The 11,942-nt window shown below is 44.2% G+C and overlaps 1 protein-coding gene across 1 annotated transcript; it reads right to left on the bottom strand.

Annotated features, from left to right (window-relative positions):
• Positions 1–1,810: 1,810 nt before the first annotated feature.
• Positions 1,811–4,389, bottom strand: nog2 (noggin 2). The gene has a single exon (XM_020637552.3). It carries the CDS (start codon positions 3,157–3,159, stop codon positions 2,524–2,526), a length of 636 nt encoding a protein of 211 aa, XP_020493208.1. The 5' UTR covers positions 3,160–4,389; the 3' UTR covers positions 1,811–2,523.
• Between the last annotated feature and the right edge of the window lie 7,553 nt (positions 4,390–11,942).

Raw genomic sequence — 11,942 nt, forward strand, 5'->3', positions numbered from 1 at the left:
AGAAAGTTAAAGCTGTCACACTTAGTACAGTTACACAGTAAAGTGTTATGTTTATAAATAATGACCTTTTTAAAAATGCATTATTTCAAAAGTCCTGATCAAAACACTAGAATGTTCAGTCTGAAGATAATTAGATTGAAAAAGTAATACTTTATATACAAGGTGCTTATATCTTATGAATTAAGTACTCTGCGATTTCTCTGTTAATAGTTTTGCTGAGGACCCCCAATTTTTCCTTCAAGGACCACCTGTAGGTCCAAAGACTCCGCTTTGAGCACCCCTGATCTGACTGGCTGGCAGGGTCTGTTTCTAAAAGGTGCGCACCTAACTGGCTGAAGCTAGGGCGGCGTATTGCCTTTCACACGCTTCTAAAATACTCTCCGGGCAGAGCCTGAAAGGGTTACTGTTTCCCAAAGTGCCTCATTCTGCGCAGTCGAGAGGGGGCGGCTGAGTGGCGCCGTCGAGTCAGAGACGCAGTTTCTAAAAACCCCGAGACATCATCAAGAAAGAAGCTGACAGTAAGGAAAGCAGCCCCCCCTCCCCCTCCCCCTCCTCCTCCTATTCCTCCTCCTCCTGCTCCGCTGGCAGGCTGCCGTTCTTCTCTGCTTACCAAATCCCCTCAGTGGTTCTGTCACAATAACCGGGCGGCAAGTGTCAAATCCAACTCTGCCCGAAGAAACACAAATCACTGTAACGCACACAAGATGCGCTCAGTGGAAATACTACACAAGCTGCTTTCAGACATTCAGTCATAGCTCTGTTAGAGTCGTTGGTTGTGTTTAAAGAATAATATAAACACTATAAAACTCCTCCTTACAGAAAACGACTCTTTGATTTCATAGGACTTCATTTCCCTGCGCCTTTAATTGGCCATATCTCTTTAACGGGCAGACAGCAGCTCTCCAATTAATAGTCTGCTAACGTGAAAAACAGTTGACCATTGTTTAATGGGCTTTGTGTTCTCTCTCTCTCTCTCTCTCTCTCTCTCTCTCTCTCTCCTTCTCTCTCTTCAGGGCGGTCAGACTTGAATAGGCGCCGGTCTGCTCCAGTCCACCTCTATACAAATACCTCAGTGGAACTTGTGTGGAGCTTCCAGAGTAAAAAGGACAGACCCCAGACGCCCCTGGCTCGCGCGTAAACGCTCCCCATTTCATCATGTGACACTGTTTGAAATGTCTGAATCATATTTTACGCATTATGTTAACACCTCGGAGCCCCTGAGACGAGCCTGTGCGTAGAGACATGGCAGATGGATGTGTGTGCCCCCTCCCTCTTTCTCTCTCTCTCTCTCTCTCTCTCTCTCTCTCGGAGACAAATGAATACAAGTTCTGTGAAGGCGCTGAAGGTATGTGTTGCGTATTACGCAGCGTAGTAAATCAGCCCTTTCTCAAATCACTGTGAAGGCGTGCATGGACCGTCGGATAGTCCACACAGAATCACTGAAGCTTGGACTTAACTGTGCAGTTTGTAGCTCCACTCCACTCAAGAGCCCGGCTGAGTACACTGTAAAAAATATCTGTCCGCCTGAAACAACATTTTTCTAAATTGTAGCTCAGATTTACTCATTTTCAATTCAAGAAAACTCATTTTTCTTAAAGAAACTGTATTTTCATGACACACAGGTATAGCAATATTCCAAATTAAACTTTTTTTTGCCAACAAGAAAACATGTTATGAGCCATCAGCAGACTTTCTCTTACCAGGATATTTGTGAAGACTAAATGAGAAAGCATTGTCAGATGAAACTGTTCTGTGTACACGCCCCCCGGATACAGACACTCGTAGTAAGCAACATGGCTTGACACTAAAACACGTTGAAAACAGTCTTTATTGCTAAAATGTGTAAACATAACATGTACACTGATATGTTTTACTTTTTTATTTATTTTATTGAATTTTTTTTCAGTTTTTAGAAATATTCAAGTAAACATCTCCCATATTTATTTCTGGTATACTCTGCTATTCTCTTTCTTTATGCTCTATACTCACAATCGTTAAAATAATAAATAAAACGTACAGATTTGTTTATTTCTACAATACTATGTATTCCAAAAAAGCTGAGTTCACGCCTTTATATATATTTTTAACCTCAACTTTCTTTTTTTTTTACAATTTAATTATTATTGATATTAATATTATACAAAAACTCTAGGCAGCATTGCAGTGAAATAACAGTCAGCATCAATGTTCTGTTGAAAAAAAAGGTCACCTCTTGGAGAGGTGTAGCATATGCATTCCATCTTCAATGTCTCATAAAAATATCAAAAAAGCTCTTCCTTCTGAAGTGCTCGTGTTCCCCCCAAAACACGTTTCAGGGTTGAGAATAAAATATGGTCCTGGTTCAATTAGAAAAAATAGCTGCATTTTCTTAAATATGTACAATGTTGGTATTTCACTTAAAATGCTATATAAAAAAATAGATTTGCTATGGTGCCCACCTCTGTAGAGAGTTAACAGTGCAATAGAAACCGTATTTCCAGTCCACTCCCCCCGCGACGACCACCACTCATTCCTTAGAGAGAATCAGCACGAGCACTTGCACTCTGAGATGATTGGGTATTGCACCTGTATCCACGTACAGTATTTCTGTTTTAGAAACCCTTGACAATACCACCGCAGAAAAATCTTGTTGATTGACTTGACGGGTTTGCAAGACATCCCCTCGGGAAAGGAGCACGAGCGCTCAGAGAAACAGTTCCCCTCCTTGATGTAGCGCGGCCAGAACCTCACGCCCAAATCCTTCCAGGTGTACACCACAGGACAGTGCGTGTAGGTCCACAGCCACTGCAGAAATTTCCTGCGGGCCTTCTTGCCCACTTTAACCCGCTTCCCATAGGGGGTCTCAGTCAGGTCCAGCTTTTTAATCTCGTTGGGCATGGGCCCCTGCAGCTTCACCTGGTTGTCTGCTGCGGAGAGGTTCACCAGCATAGGCGAGCTGATGGACATGAAGTTTGGGTCAAAGTTGCTGCCAAGTTTTCTCCTCAGAGTCCTCTCGGCCAAGTCCTGCTCACGGGGGTCGTACTCCGGGTCGGGGTCCTCCTTGAGGTCGGGCACGGGGAGGTGATCACTGGGCGATGGACGGAGGCGAAGGTAATGCTGGGAAACTCCAAGGTGGACGCACAGCAGCAGGTAGAAGAGAAGCGTTTGTGAGAGGCCCATTATTCCTCCCTTTTTTACGCACGGGCTCTTCTCGCGTAAATTAAATCAAGTTCTTTTCCCGGTTTCTGTTTTCTCTGCAATCACTTGCCCGGGGCTTCATATATAGTAGAAGTTCAGTCACCAGCAAGGCAATACTTTTAATAGACCGCGCCGGGTTTGAATGACATTGGGCGCACTCCTTCAACTTTCCAATCCTGCAGCGCGGAGCAGAGCCTCTGCTTTGCAAAAAAAGTGTGTAGTCTAAACACACACAAAAACACCAAACAAAATGGGGAAAAGTCTATTCACGCTCTCTCCGGCCTCACCCGCTCCCTTGGATTCACTTTGGGTTTCTTTCGGTTGTCATGGTTACCCCGGGGACTCGAAGCCACGACGAACTGTCTACACTGGATGACAGCGGCCGAAGCGAGAGCTGCATGGAATGAAGTGTTTTCTAAAAAGACAGAATAGATCCGGAGCGTCCACACACAGAGAGAAGGGCGCACAAAAGAGCACTTCACCAAGTTTGATATGTCACGCGCCCGGCAATGAGGGCTGCCTTGGCCAATGTTATTTTTACGCACGGATTTTATAAACGTGGCTTCACCTAACGTCGCCTGACGTTCTCAGGTTTGACAAGGTCCCAGGGCTGCACAATCCATGGACTGAGAAATCGTCTCTGCAGCCAGTCTCGTGGGGTACCACCGCCGTCGATTTGTGCAACTCTCTGAAAAAGTCCAAAAACTTCGAGAAAATGCGCCGCAGTGGGATGCAATCTCAATTTATGAAATAACAGCCATTTATCTTTTCCAGGTGATGTTCCAAATCGCACAGCAGTTCTTTACAAAAGGTATCTGGCTGTAACATTCCCACAAAACTCTTGGTTGTGCATGAAGTAAAAACAAGGCTGGAAAAAGCGCGCAGTGTCAGTGCATATCAAATGCAAACTGCAGAAAGTCAGTTAACGCTGTTGGTTCAGAGTTCCTTCCACTTTGGCATTTCAGAATCCTGTCAGAAAAGCTCTGAATCCCTCTGTTGCTGCATAACGAGACTGTCCAAAACGTGGAGCCTTTTTGCTCGGCCGATGCAAGCGGTCAATCCCTGAGGGAGCGTCTCTCCTCCTTTGATACAGAAGCTTCTACTGAGTCGCTCCTACTTCAGGAGTCTGAGAGACTTGGCGCTGGAGCGTTTCTTTGCTTAGGCACACTGTGTGTGAGTGTGTCTGTAGCGAGTGCTGCTCAGTCCCAAGTTAAATATCCCCCTCCGACGGTACAAAGTGTCAGAGGGGCCTGCCCACCCCGGCCACTTTCACTATGATTGACAGCCCCCCCTCCGTGCCACCCCCTCCCCGCACAACGTGGAAAATATCAGCCTCAATCACAAAGATCAACTGGGTCCTAAAGCACCAGTTTTATTCCGTATTTCAGTCAAGTATTCCAGCACACAAACAAAGCTGTGAATATTTCTGAATGTCTTACACACTTTAGATGTTACAGGAACTCTTTTCTCCTTCGCTCTTCATCAGCAGAGTGTCTGTGATGCCCTAATAGCTTCAACACGCTGTCAATACCCAGCTCAAGCCTTTAAGAGTTTCCTCGGTTTGAACTTTCCCATGAAATTGATGGGAAACGTTTAGTAGCTTGTCCACGGAAAAGGGGCATCACATTCCACCTTTGTTCGTCAGAATTTGGGTCTACACAGGAATTGGTCCGTTGAACTTTGGGGTCACAAAATAGGCGCGTAATTAAGGGCTATAAATGGCCACGGATAACTAAGCGCTACCTTTCCCATGCCAAGCAGTCATTAAGGCCAAGCTAGACTTTCTTCTTTGAACAATGTCGGTCCTCCTTAAATGCCACTTAAAACGATTTAGAAAAGGTTCCAATACCTGTCAAGTGAATCTATTGGAGACATTTTCTGCAGCAATAATGATACTAACCTCTTTATTATTAGAAGTTGAATTTTAAGAAGCGTAACAAAATAACTACCAATGTGAACTAACATGAAAATGATATAGAAAACCTGTATTTACTTTACAAATTCAACTTAATTTCACTCTTTGTTTTATTAAAAGCAGTCATACAATGTTTTCAGACTTCAGGTTGATCCCAGCTGTAGTTTAAAGTGTTCACAGTTTGGACAGGCTGACCAGGCTCTGAGGTATTTCTTCTTGTCATTGTGCTCCTCCTTTGTAGTGGTCACTAGAGGGCGTTGATCCAGCATGGTGTAGACCTACAGCCGGGGGCTCCCCAGACTCTCACCCTCACTCTTTGACTGCTCATGTTTGAGTGCATGGGGAAGGAATGTTAGTTCACAGTAATGGTGCAGCTCACCAGCTTTGTGATCAAAGATGTGAAAAACCAATGGTGGAGCCAGTAGGCCAAGAATGAATTAATCAACCTGAAATATAAGTAAGATAAAGAAACACGCTCCCTTTTTGAGGTAAGGAATAACTTTTAACACAAGCGCTCTAATTTTACTCCGTCACCAGTTCTTAAAGGCTTTATGGGCATTAAAGGAGTAGCCAGCTTTCTTTTGCATCCAAAGAGTAAATTCCACTTGAAGAGACGATGCAGACACAAAGTCATAATCTGGTTAATGATTAGGGTGCCAGTGTAGACGGAGCTCAGTGGGCAGCGGGGACAGTAAGGCTGAGCTGGCTACTGTAGAACTAGCCCTTCTTTTGTCTTCCTCTGCAGGTCTTAGGGGCATGCAGAGAAAGACCCTTCCCTTTTCTAAGTCTTAGTGTCAAGCACTAATACTGTCGAGGAACCCAGCAATGAGTCCACCCCCATCCCCTGGCTAATTACTGGAGATAAAGACAAGAAGAGGAGAGAGAGGAGGGGATCGCTGAGCACAGTGGGGAGGGGTGGTGGTGTTGATAAGGATGATGGTGGTTTTAACAAACAGAAGAGGATGGAGGGGGGGGGGAGTGGTGGTGCCGGATAGCAGTTTACTGTGGAATGGCTAATTAAATAATGCCATAAAAGGAACCCAGCTCGCTTTAACGAAGCCCGTCAACCTCTGACGAATTGGGCTGAGGTGCTGGGATGGGGGTGCGGGGGGGAGACACTCCATGGAGGAGAGAGGTGGGGTTGGTGCTGAAAATTGGGCTTGTATAACAAGAGGACATAGCTCTTTGGTTTTGCAGTGATTGTTCACGCTCCCTTAGGTCTCAATAGGGCGCACGGTGAGGGTGTGTTGGGGGACAGCCCTTAGGCACAGATAGGACCCCCTTCTCCCCTTGTGTTGTGAATGCTATACACACATACACACTAACACATACACAAACACACACACACCCACGGCTCCATACAAAGGCCTCTACCTAATGTCCAGGCAGGAGCTTATCCAGTGCAGGGGCACAGCAAGGGGCAGGCCTGGCCAGACTGGCTGACTGTGCCCACTGGGGACTGGTAGAATGGCACAGGGGGGGTGGATGGAGACAGACAGCTTGGGGGGGTCGTAAACAGGAGAGACTCAGAGACCAAGGCAAAAAAAAAAGCATCACAGAACAAAACGAACATTGTTTTTGCATTTCACATCTTCTTGCAGCATTACATGAGCTCATTTCTGAAGATAAGGAAAGTGAAGGAGTTTGGTAATTTTCTGTGGCCATTTGGAAATAGTCCTAGGGTGGTGGATATAGTGTAACTCGGAAATCCCAGAGCCCCCCCCCCTCCTTTTATATGAACAGATATGCCTGGAGCATGTCTCCTAATTAGTTTTGTGTCGTGGCGTCTCCAGCAGAACTCTCTCTGTTGGAGCTTTGGCCGGCTGACAGAACCACACAGATTCTTTGGATTGGCAAAACTGCAAAAATCCTTCAGCAAAAGCAAAGATTGGATCCATAGCATGTTTGTTTTTCTTTTAAAGTATGGCATGATAGCTGCCTCAATATTTTTATGTGGAATATACACCACATGCAGCATCATTTCAGAATAAAAAGGATTAGAATGGAAATGAATAGTTGTCCACCACCGCCTGTCAATATTGCATTCCCTCTATTCCCTGCTGCCCTCGCCATCTTCCCCAGTCTCCCCTCTTCTCTCTCCTCCATATTCCACTCTGTCTCCAAGCCTTAACCCAAAGCAGATGGCTTGGGAAGCATGTCAAAAATCTGTCTCCCGTTAACGCTACTTTTGAAGCCCCTTCTACATTTTTTTCTCTCCCTTAAAATTCATCATAAAGTTATTTTTGCAAATACCCAGTAAACAGCTTCAAAGTGATATTTCTGCCCTTTCCTCAGACGACAGGAGAAGAAAAGATTATAGCTCTAAGTGTATAACATGCACCAAACTGATGTGCAATCTGAAATTAATCTGGGTTGGGCCTTGCCTCCTTTGTGTCTACTATGGAATTCCAGTCATGATGGAGAAAATGCTGCTTGATGCTTGATCAAAAGCTGTGATTTAATGCTGATCATATATTAAACAGCTTAGTGGCTTTGTGATGTGATGGAGCAGCCTGCTTTGAACTCAGGGGTTGATGAACTCAAGCAAAGCCAGAAAAACATCATTCACTCAATATAAATGTTTTGCTTTAGATTTAGTTTGTGTGGGGGGGGGGTGTAGTGAAATAGAGTAAGGTAGAAAATCCTTCTTCTGGACTTCTAGGATTATATTTTCTACTTCAACTTGATACTTACTCTGGTAGTTTTGAAAACAAATGCCACAGGTTATTATAAAACTGCGCTCAATAAATTAACTGCTGACCGAATTTCCCCCTGGGATTAATAAAGTATTTCTGATTCAGATTCTGAGATCAGAGATTGCATAGACACTGATGATAGTCAAAAAGAGCAGTCCAAACCCAGTCTCAAGGATACTTGATTTTATGTAATCATATCAACCATTTTTTGAATTTTCCATTGTTCAAAGACTCCCTGGCTCAACTGACCTTATTGACCTCCCCAACCCCACCCATAATGCATTTAAGCTTAAAGGAGCATACAAAAAAGGTGTGAACTTTCTGATGCTCAGTAGCTGAGCAACTTTGTACGTTTAGTTAGCTTATTAGCACATAACACAAGTATTGTTGATGCTTAGAAAAATGTCAGTTGTATTCAAACTAATTCAGTAATACACCAAAATCTTTGGAGGTTGAAGTTTTTACTGATGTCTCTGAATGGAAAGTCAAGGGAACACCAAAGATATTAGCGTTCATTATCCGGGAATCATGAATTTTGTGCAAATGTCTCTGCTTTGTGTTGGCATATTTCACAGGAAAAGTGAACACTTTGATCTACCGCCAGCACTGAAGTCAAAGTCAGTAATCATTTTCTTGGGGCCATAAAAGCCTTTATGAAATTTCATGGCTATCCAGTAGCTGTTTTAAAGTTGAGCCTAAGTGGTGGGCTGATCAATTGGCCAACAAACTGACCAACATTACCATACTCGGCTCCATGCTGCCAGCTCTGCTTTAATAAATCATTATCTTTTGAATATTAGGAGGTAAAAGTAACAGTGATATTGATACAACGCTCTTAAGTATAATGTAATGTATGTGTCTATGTTATAAGTCATGTCTTGGTTTGGATGGCTGTCTCGGAGTTTGGGACTGTAAGTTTTGGTAAGCCATTTCCCCTTTTTCTTCATGAATCACTTCTTTTCTTCAGTAACGATGCCCAGCAACTTTTAATTGGGGAGGTTTGTGTGACCTCACAGCATTCCAAGCTGATTACCCTCATTCACATCTTTTAAAGTAAAAAAAAAAAGGATCTAAACACATTGGACCATCCTGTGCTCTTCAACTTTTCGTTTCCTTTCGTCTCATTCGTTGCAACCCATTTTGGAAGTGCAAGAGAGCGCCCCATTCTTATTCTATTCTCTGCATCTCCTCCTCCCCTTCCCTCCCTCCCTCCTTTGCTCCCCCTGAGCAGGGAATGATGAGGATGGAATTAAATTGATCACCGCTTTCGGAAAACAACAGGGAAAAATAGTGCATTCCCAACGCCAGGAGGGCGTTCCTCCTGGTCTTCCCTATGGCAGGATGACATCATTGGCTTGCTGCCCAATTCCCACCATTCACAATAGGGTCACTGTTGCCTTCTCCATGGTGGCACAACAGCCAAGAAAAAAAGAAAGACAGAGAGAGAGATAGGGGGAATTCAAAAGGGTGCCAGCAATGTTGAGACCTAAAGGGCTTTACACAAATGTCTGACCAGTTGTCCACATTCCCTTTAACACTCTGCATGGTTAAAGACATAAAAATTTGAATGGATGATTCAGCAGATACATGAAAGTTTAGATAATGGAACACAAATAGTATCAACGTTTATTTGGAAAGTAAAGGGATGTGTTTTCAGAACTTGCAATCCTCCAACATTCTGTCATTTGAATCTACTTTCTCATCTGTGAAATCAACGCTGGCATGCTATATCGTTTTCAATCCACATGCTTTTTTTTGTGAAATAACTTGCACACTTGGTTTACACAAGATGACAAATGGAAAAGTAACTACATTGGAAATGAAGAGTTCAGGCAAAGCATCATTTGGATTGAATAGATTATTTCAACTCCACAGTTTCTTGAGAAAACATCAACATTTTAGTGCAGTTGTGTCAAGACAATGTGTTGACTATTTGTTGTATCAGTAACTAAAGATTTTTTTTATGTACAACATGACCACATGTCTGACAGAAGCTTCATCCAACTTAGGTAAACCCTGACCACAAATACTGGCAACTCGGTCATTCTCCCAACCACTAAGCCATTGTGTTGCCACAGGCCATCTTGTTGGAATGAAACGGTTTGCCCACAGCCACTGACCACAACAGATGTTCCCTCGCCTGACACTCTCCTCAGCATGTGTGTTCTGTTGAGTCTAGAGCCAAGATACTTTCATTGACTAGCACTGCGTAACAAAAGCAAAGGCAGGGAAATTCTACGATGCCGTCTCCATCCGCCTGTGACAGGATTCACATCCAAGGTAGTCCTGTTTAAACCTGGCGGCCAGTAAAACCACGTTAAGAACTCCTGTGTCCTGGATGGAATGCAGTCAAATATCAGCACAAGTTGCACACACATGATGGACCGCATCAGTGTCGCGACCTGAACAAGAACCATCGCCCCTAATCCCAATCAAGCATGTCGACAAACGGGCAGTGCCGCCCCCTGCTGCCCTTTGGCCCTCTGGTATGTTTGTGGAACACGCAGGAGAGTAAGAAGGTGACAGCCTGCCGGGATGCCAGGATGGCTGGGAAGGCTTTGGGAAATGTCTCGCCGCTGTGTGACCGTGCACTGCCGCCCAGGGGGTGCCTGCCTGCTTGGGAACCGGACGGAAAGAAACAGGGGTTTGACAACAGGCTAAGTGTGCGCTCAGAGAGATAGTTTGTCTAAGGGATGTACCAGATGTTGACTCACACTGTTTTGCTAATCGTGAGCCACAAGCCCCTGGAGCCATGAGTAAACATGAACGTCTGCCTTTCTCTGTCACCACAGAGGAATGGACGGGACTGGGGAAGGTTTACAAATGAAGACTGAAGGAAAGAAAAGAAGTGACAAAGTTATGAGTAACAGCAGAACAGACCTTATCTCTCAATCAAGGTTTAAGGTGGGTTTTTTTCAAACTTGGAACTCGGAAAGACAGAAAAATCCTTTCCCACTTGTCATTGGGAATAAGAATCTCTTCTTGATTGGCCGCCTATCCTAGCAAGGGAGCAGCTACAGACTGTTTGATTAAAATAACTGACAGGGTTCTACAAAACTAAAACAGAAAATTATTATACATTTAAAGGTCCCATATTATACTTTTTCTGGTTTTCTATGCCCTTTAGTGTGTTTTCCAAGTGTCCTGTGCATGTTTAGGCACATCTTTGTGCAAAAATTCAAAGTGCGGAAACGTGGCTTCCCCTAAGTCCTCCTGTTAGCTGTAGCATTAGCTGCATGTAACGCTCGGTTCTAGCCCCTCTCGATAAAAAATTGTCAGTGCGGCGTCATTGTCAGTGTGAGATCACTGATCTAAGCCCATTGGCTCGCTGTGGCAAGCCCAGCAGCTCATGTTGAAATTTCCGAGACGCGTGCTGAGCAACTGACCAATAACAACAGAGCGGATCGGCAGACCAATCAGAGCAGACTTGGCCCACGTGGGGCTCTGCAGTGGGGGCTCAGCAGAGCGTAGCTGACGGACTCAGAGCGGAGAGGGAGCAAGGAGGAGCAGTACATGAAAACAGACACATTTTCGGACTTTAGCTATTGTGAACGTACAAAAGTAGGTACATAGATTAAATATACGAACCCCAAAAAGGGCATAATATGGGCTCTTTAAAAAATGAGGTATATCTTCAATAATAAAACTCTGATTGGAAGAATAATCCATGTAAAAATTGGTAGAGTGTTAGATCTATAAAGTCATTGAAACTACTATACTTAAAGTTTGTTTAAGTATTTTATTCCTTCAGATTCATCAGATAAGTATAGTTCAACCAGCCCAATCCCAGGTGAACGGTTCCCAAACTTAAATGGAAGCACTCAACCACTGGCACATATAGGTAGGAAGAAGGACGCAGGCAACAGATAGCACTCGCCATACGCAGTGCAGCAGACAGAGGCTGTTAAATACATTTACACTCCAATAACTTTCACAAGTCAGAGGGCCCAAAGAGAGAGAGGGAGGGAGGTAGCGAGAGACCCAGACCGCCTAGCCAAGTAGATCAACAAGGAGCTATTGATTCCAGAGATCTGGGCTGGTGTCAGTCTGAGAGCCAGACAGATTCACAATTGTGGTTTGTGCCAATAACCTTGTTGACCTTATTTAACCTTGGATTTGTGCAGTCGAGAGCTCAGACTTCAAGTGTGCATTCA

Source organism: Labrus bergylta, chromosome 21 (genome assembly GCF_963930695.1).
Source record: "Labrus bergylta chromosome 21, fLabBer1.1, whole genome shotgun sequence".
Lineage (NCBI taxonomy): Eukaryota > Metazoa > Chordata > Actinopteri > Labriformes > Labridae > Labrus > Labrus bergylta.

Coding starts and splice junctions, on each gene's coding strand:
- nog2 (XM_020637552.3), bottom strand. CDS start 3,159: ATGGGCCTCTCACAAACGCTTCTCTTCTACCTGCTGCTGTGCGTCCAC.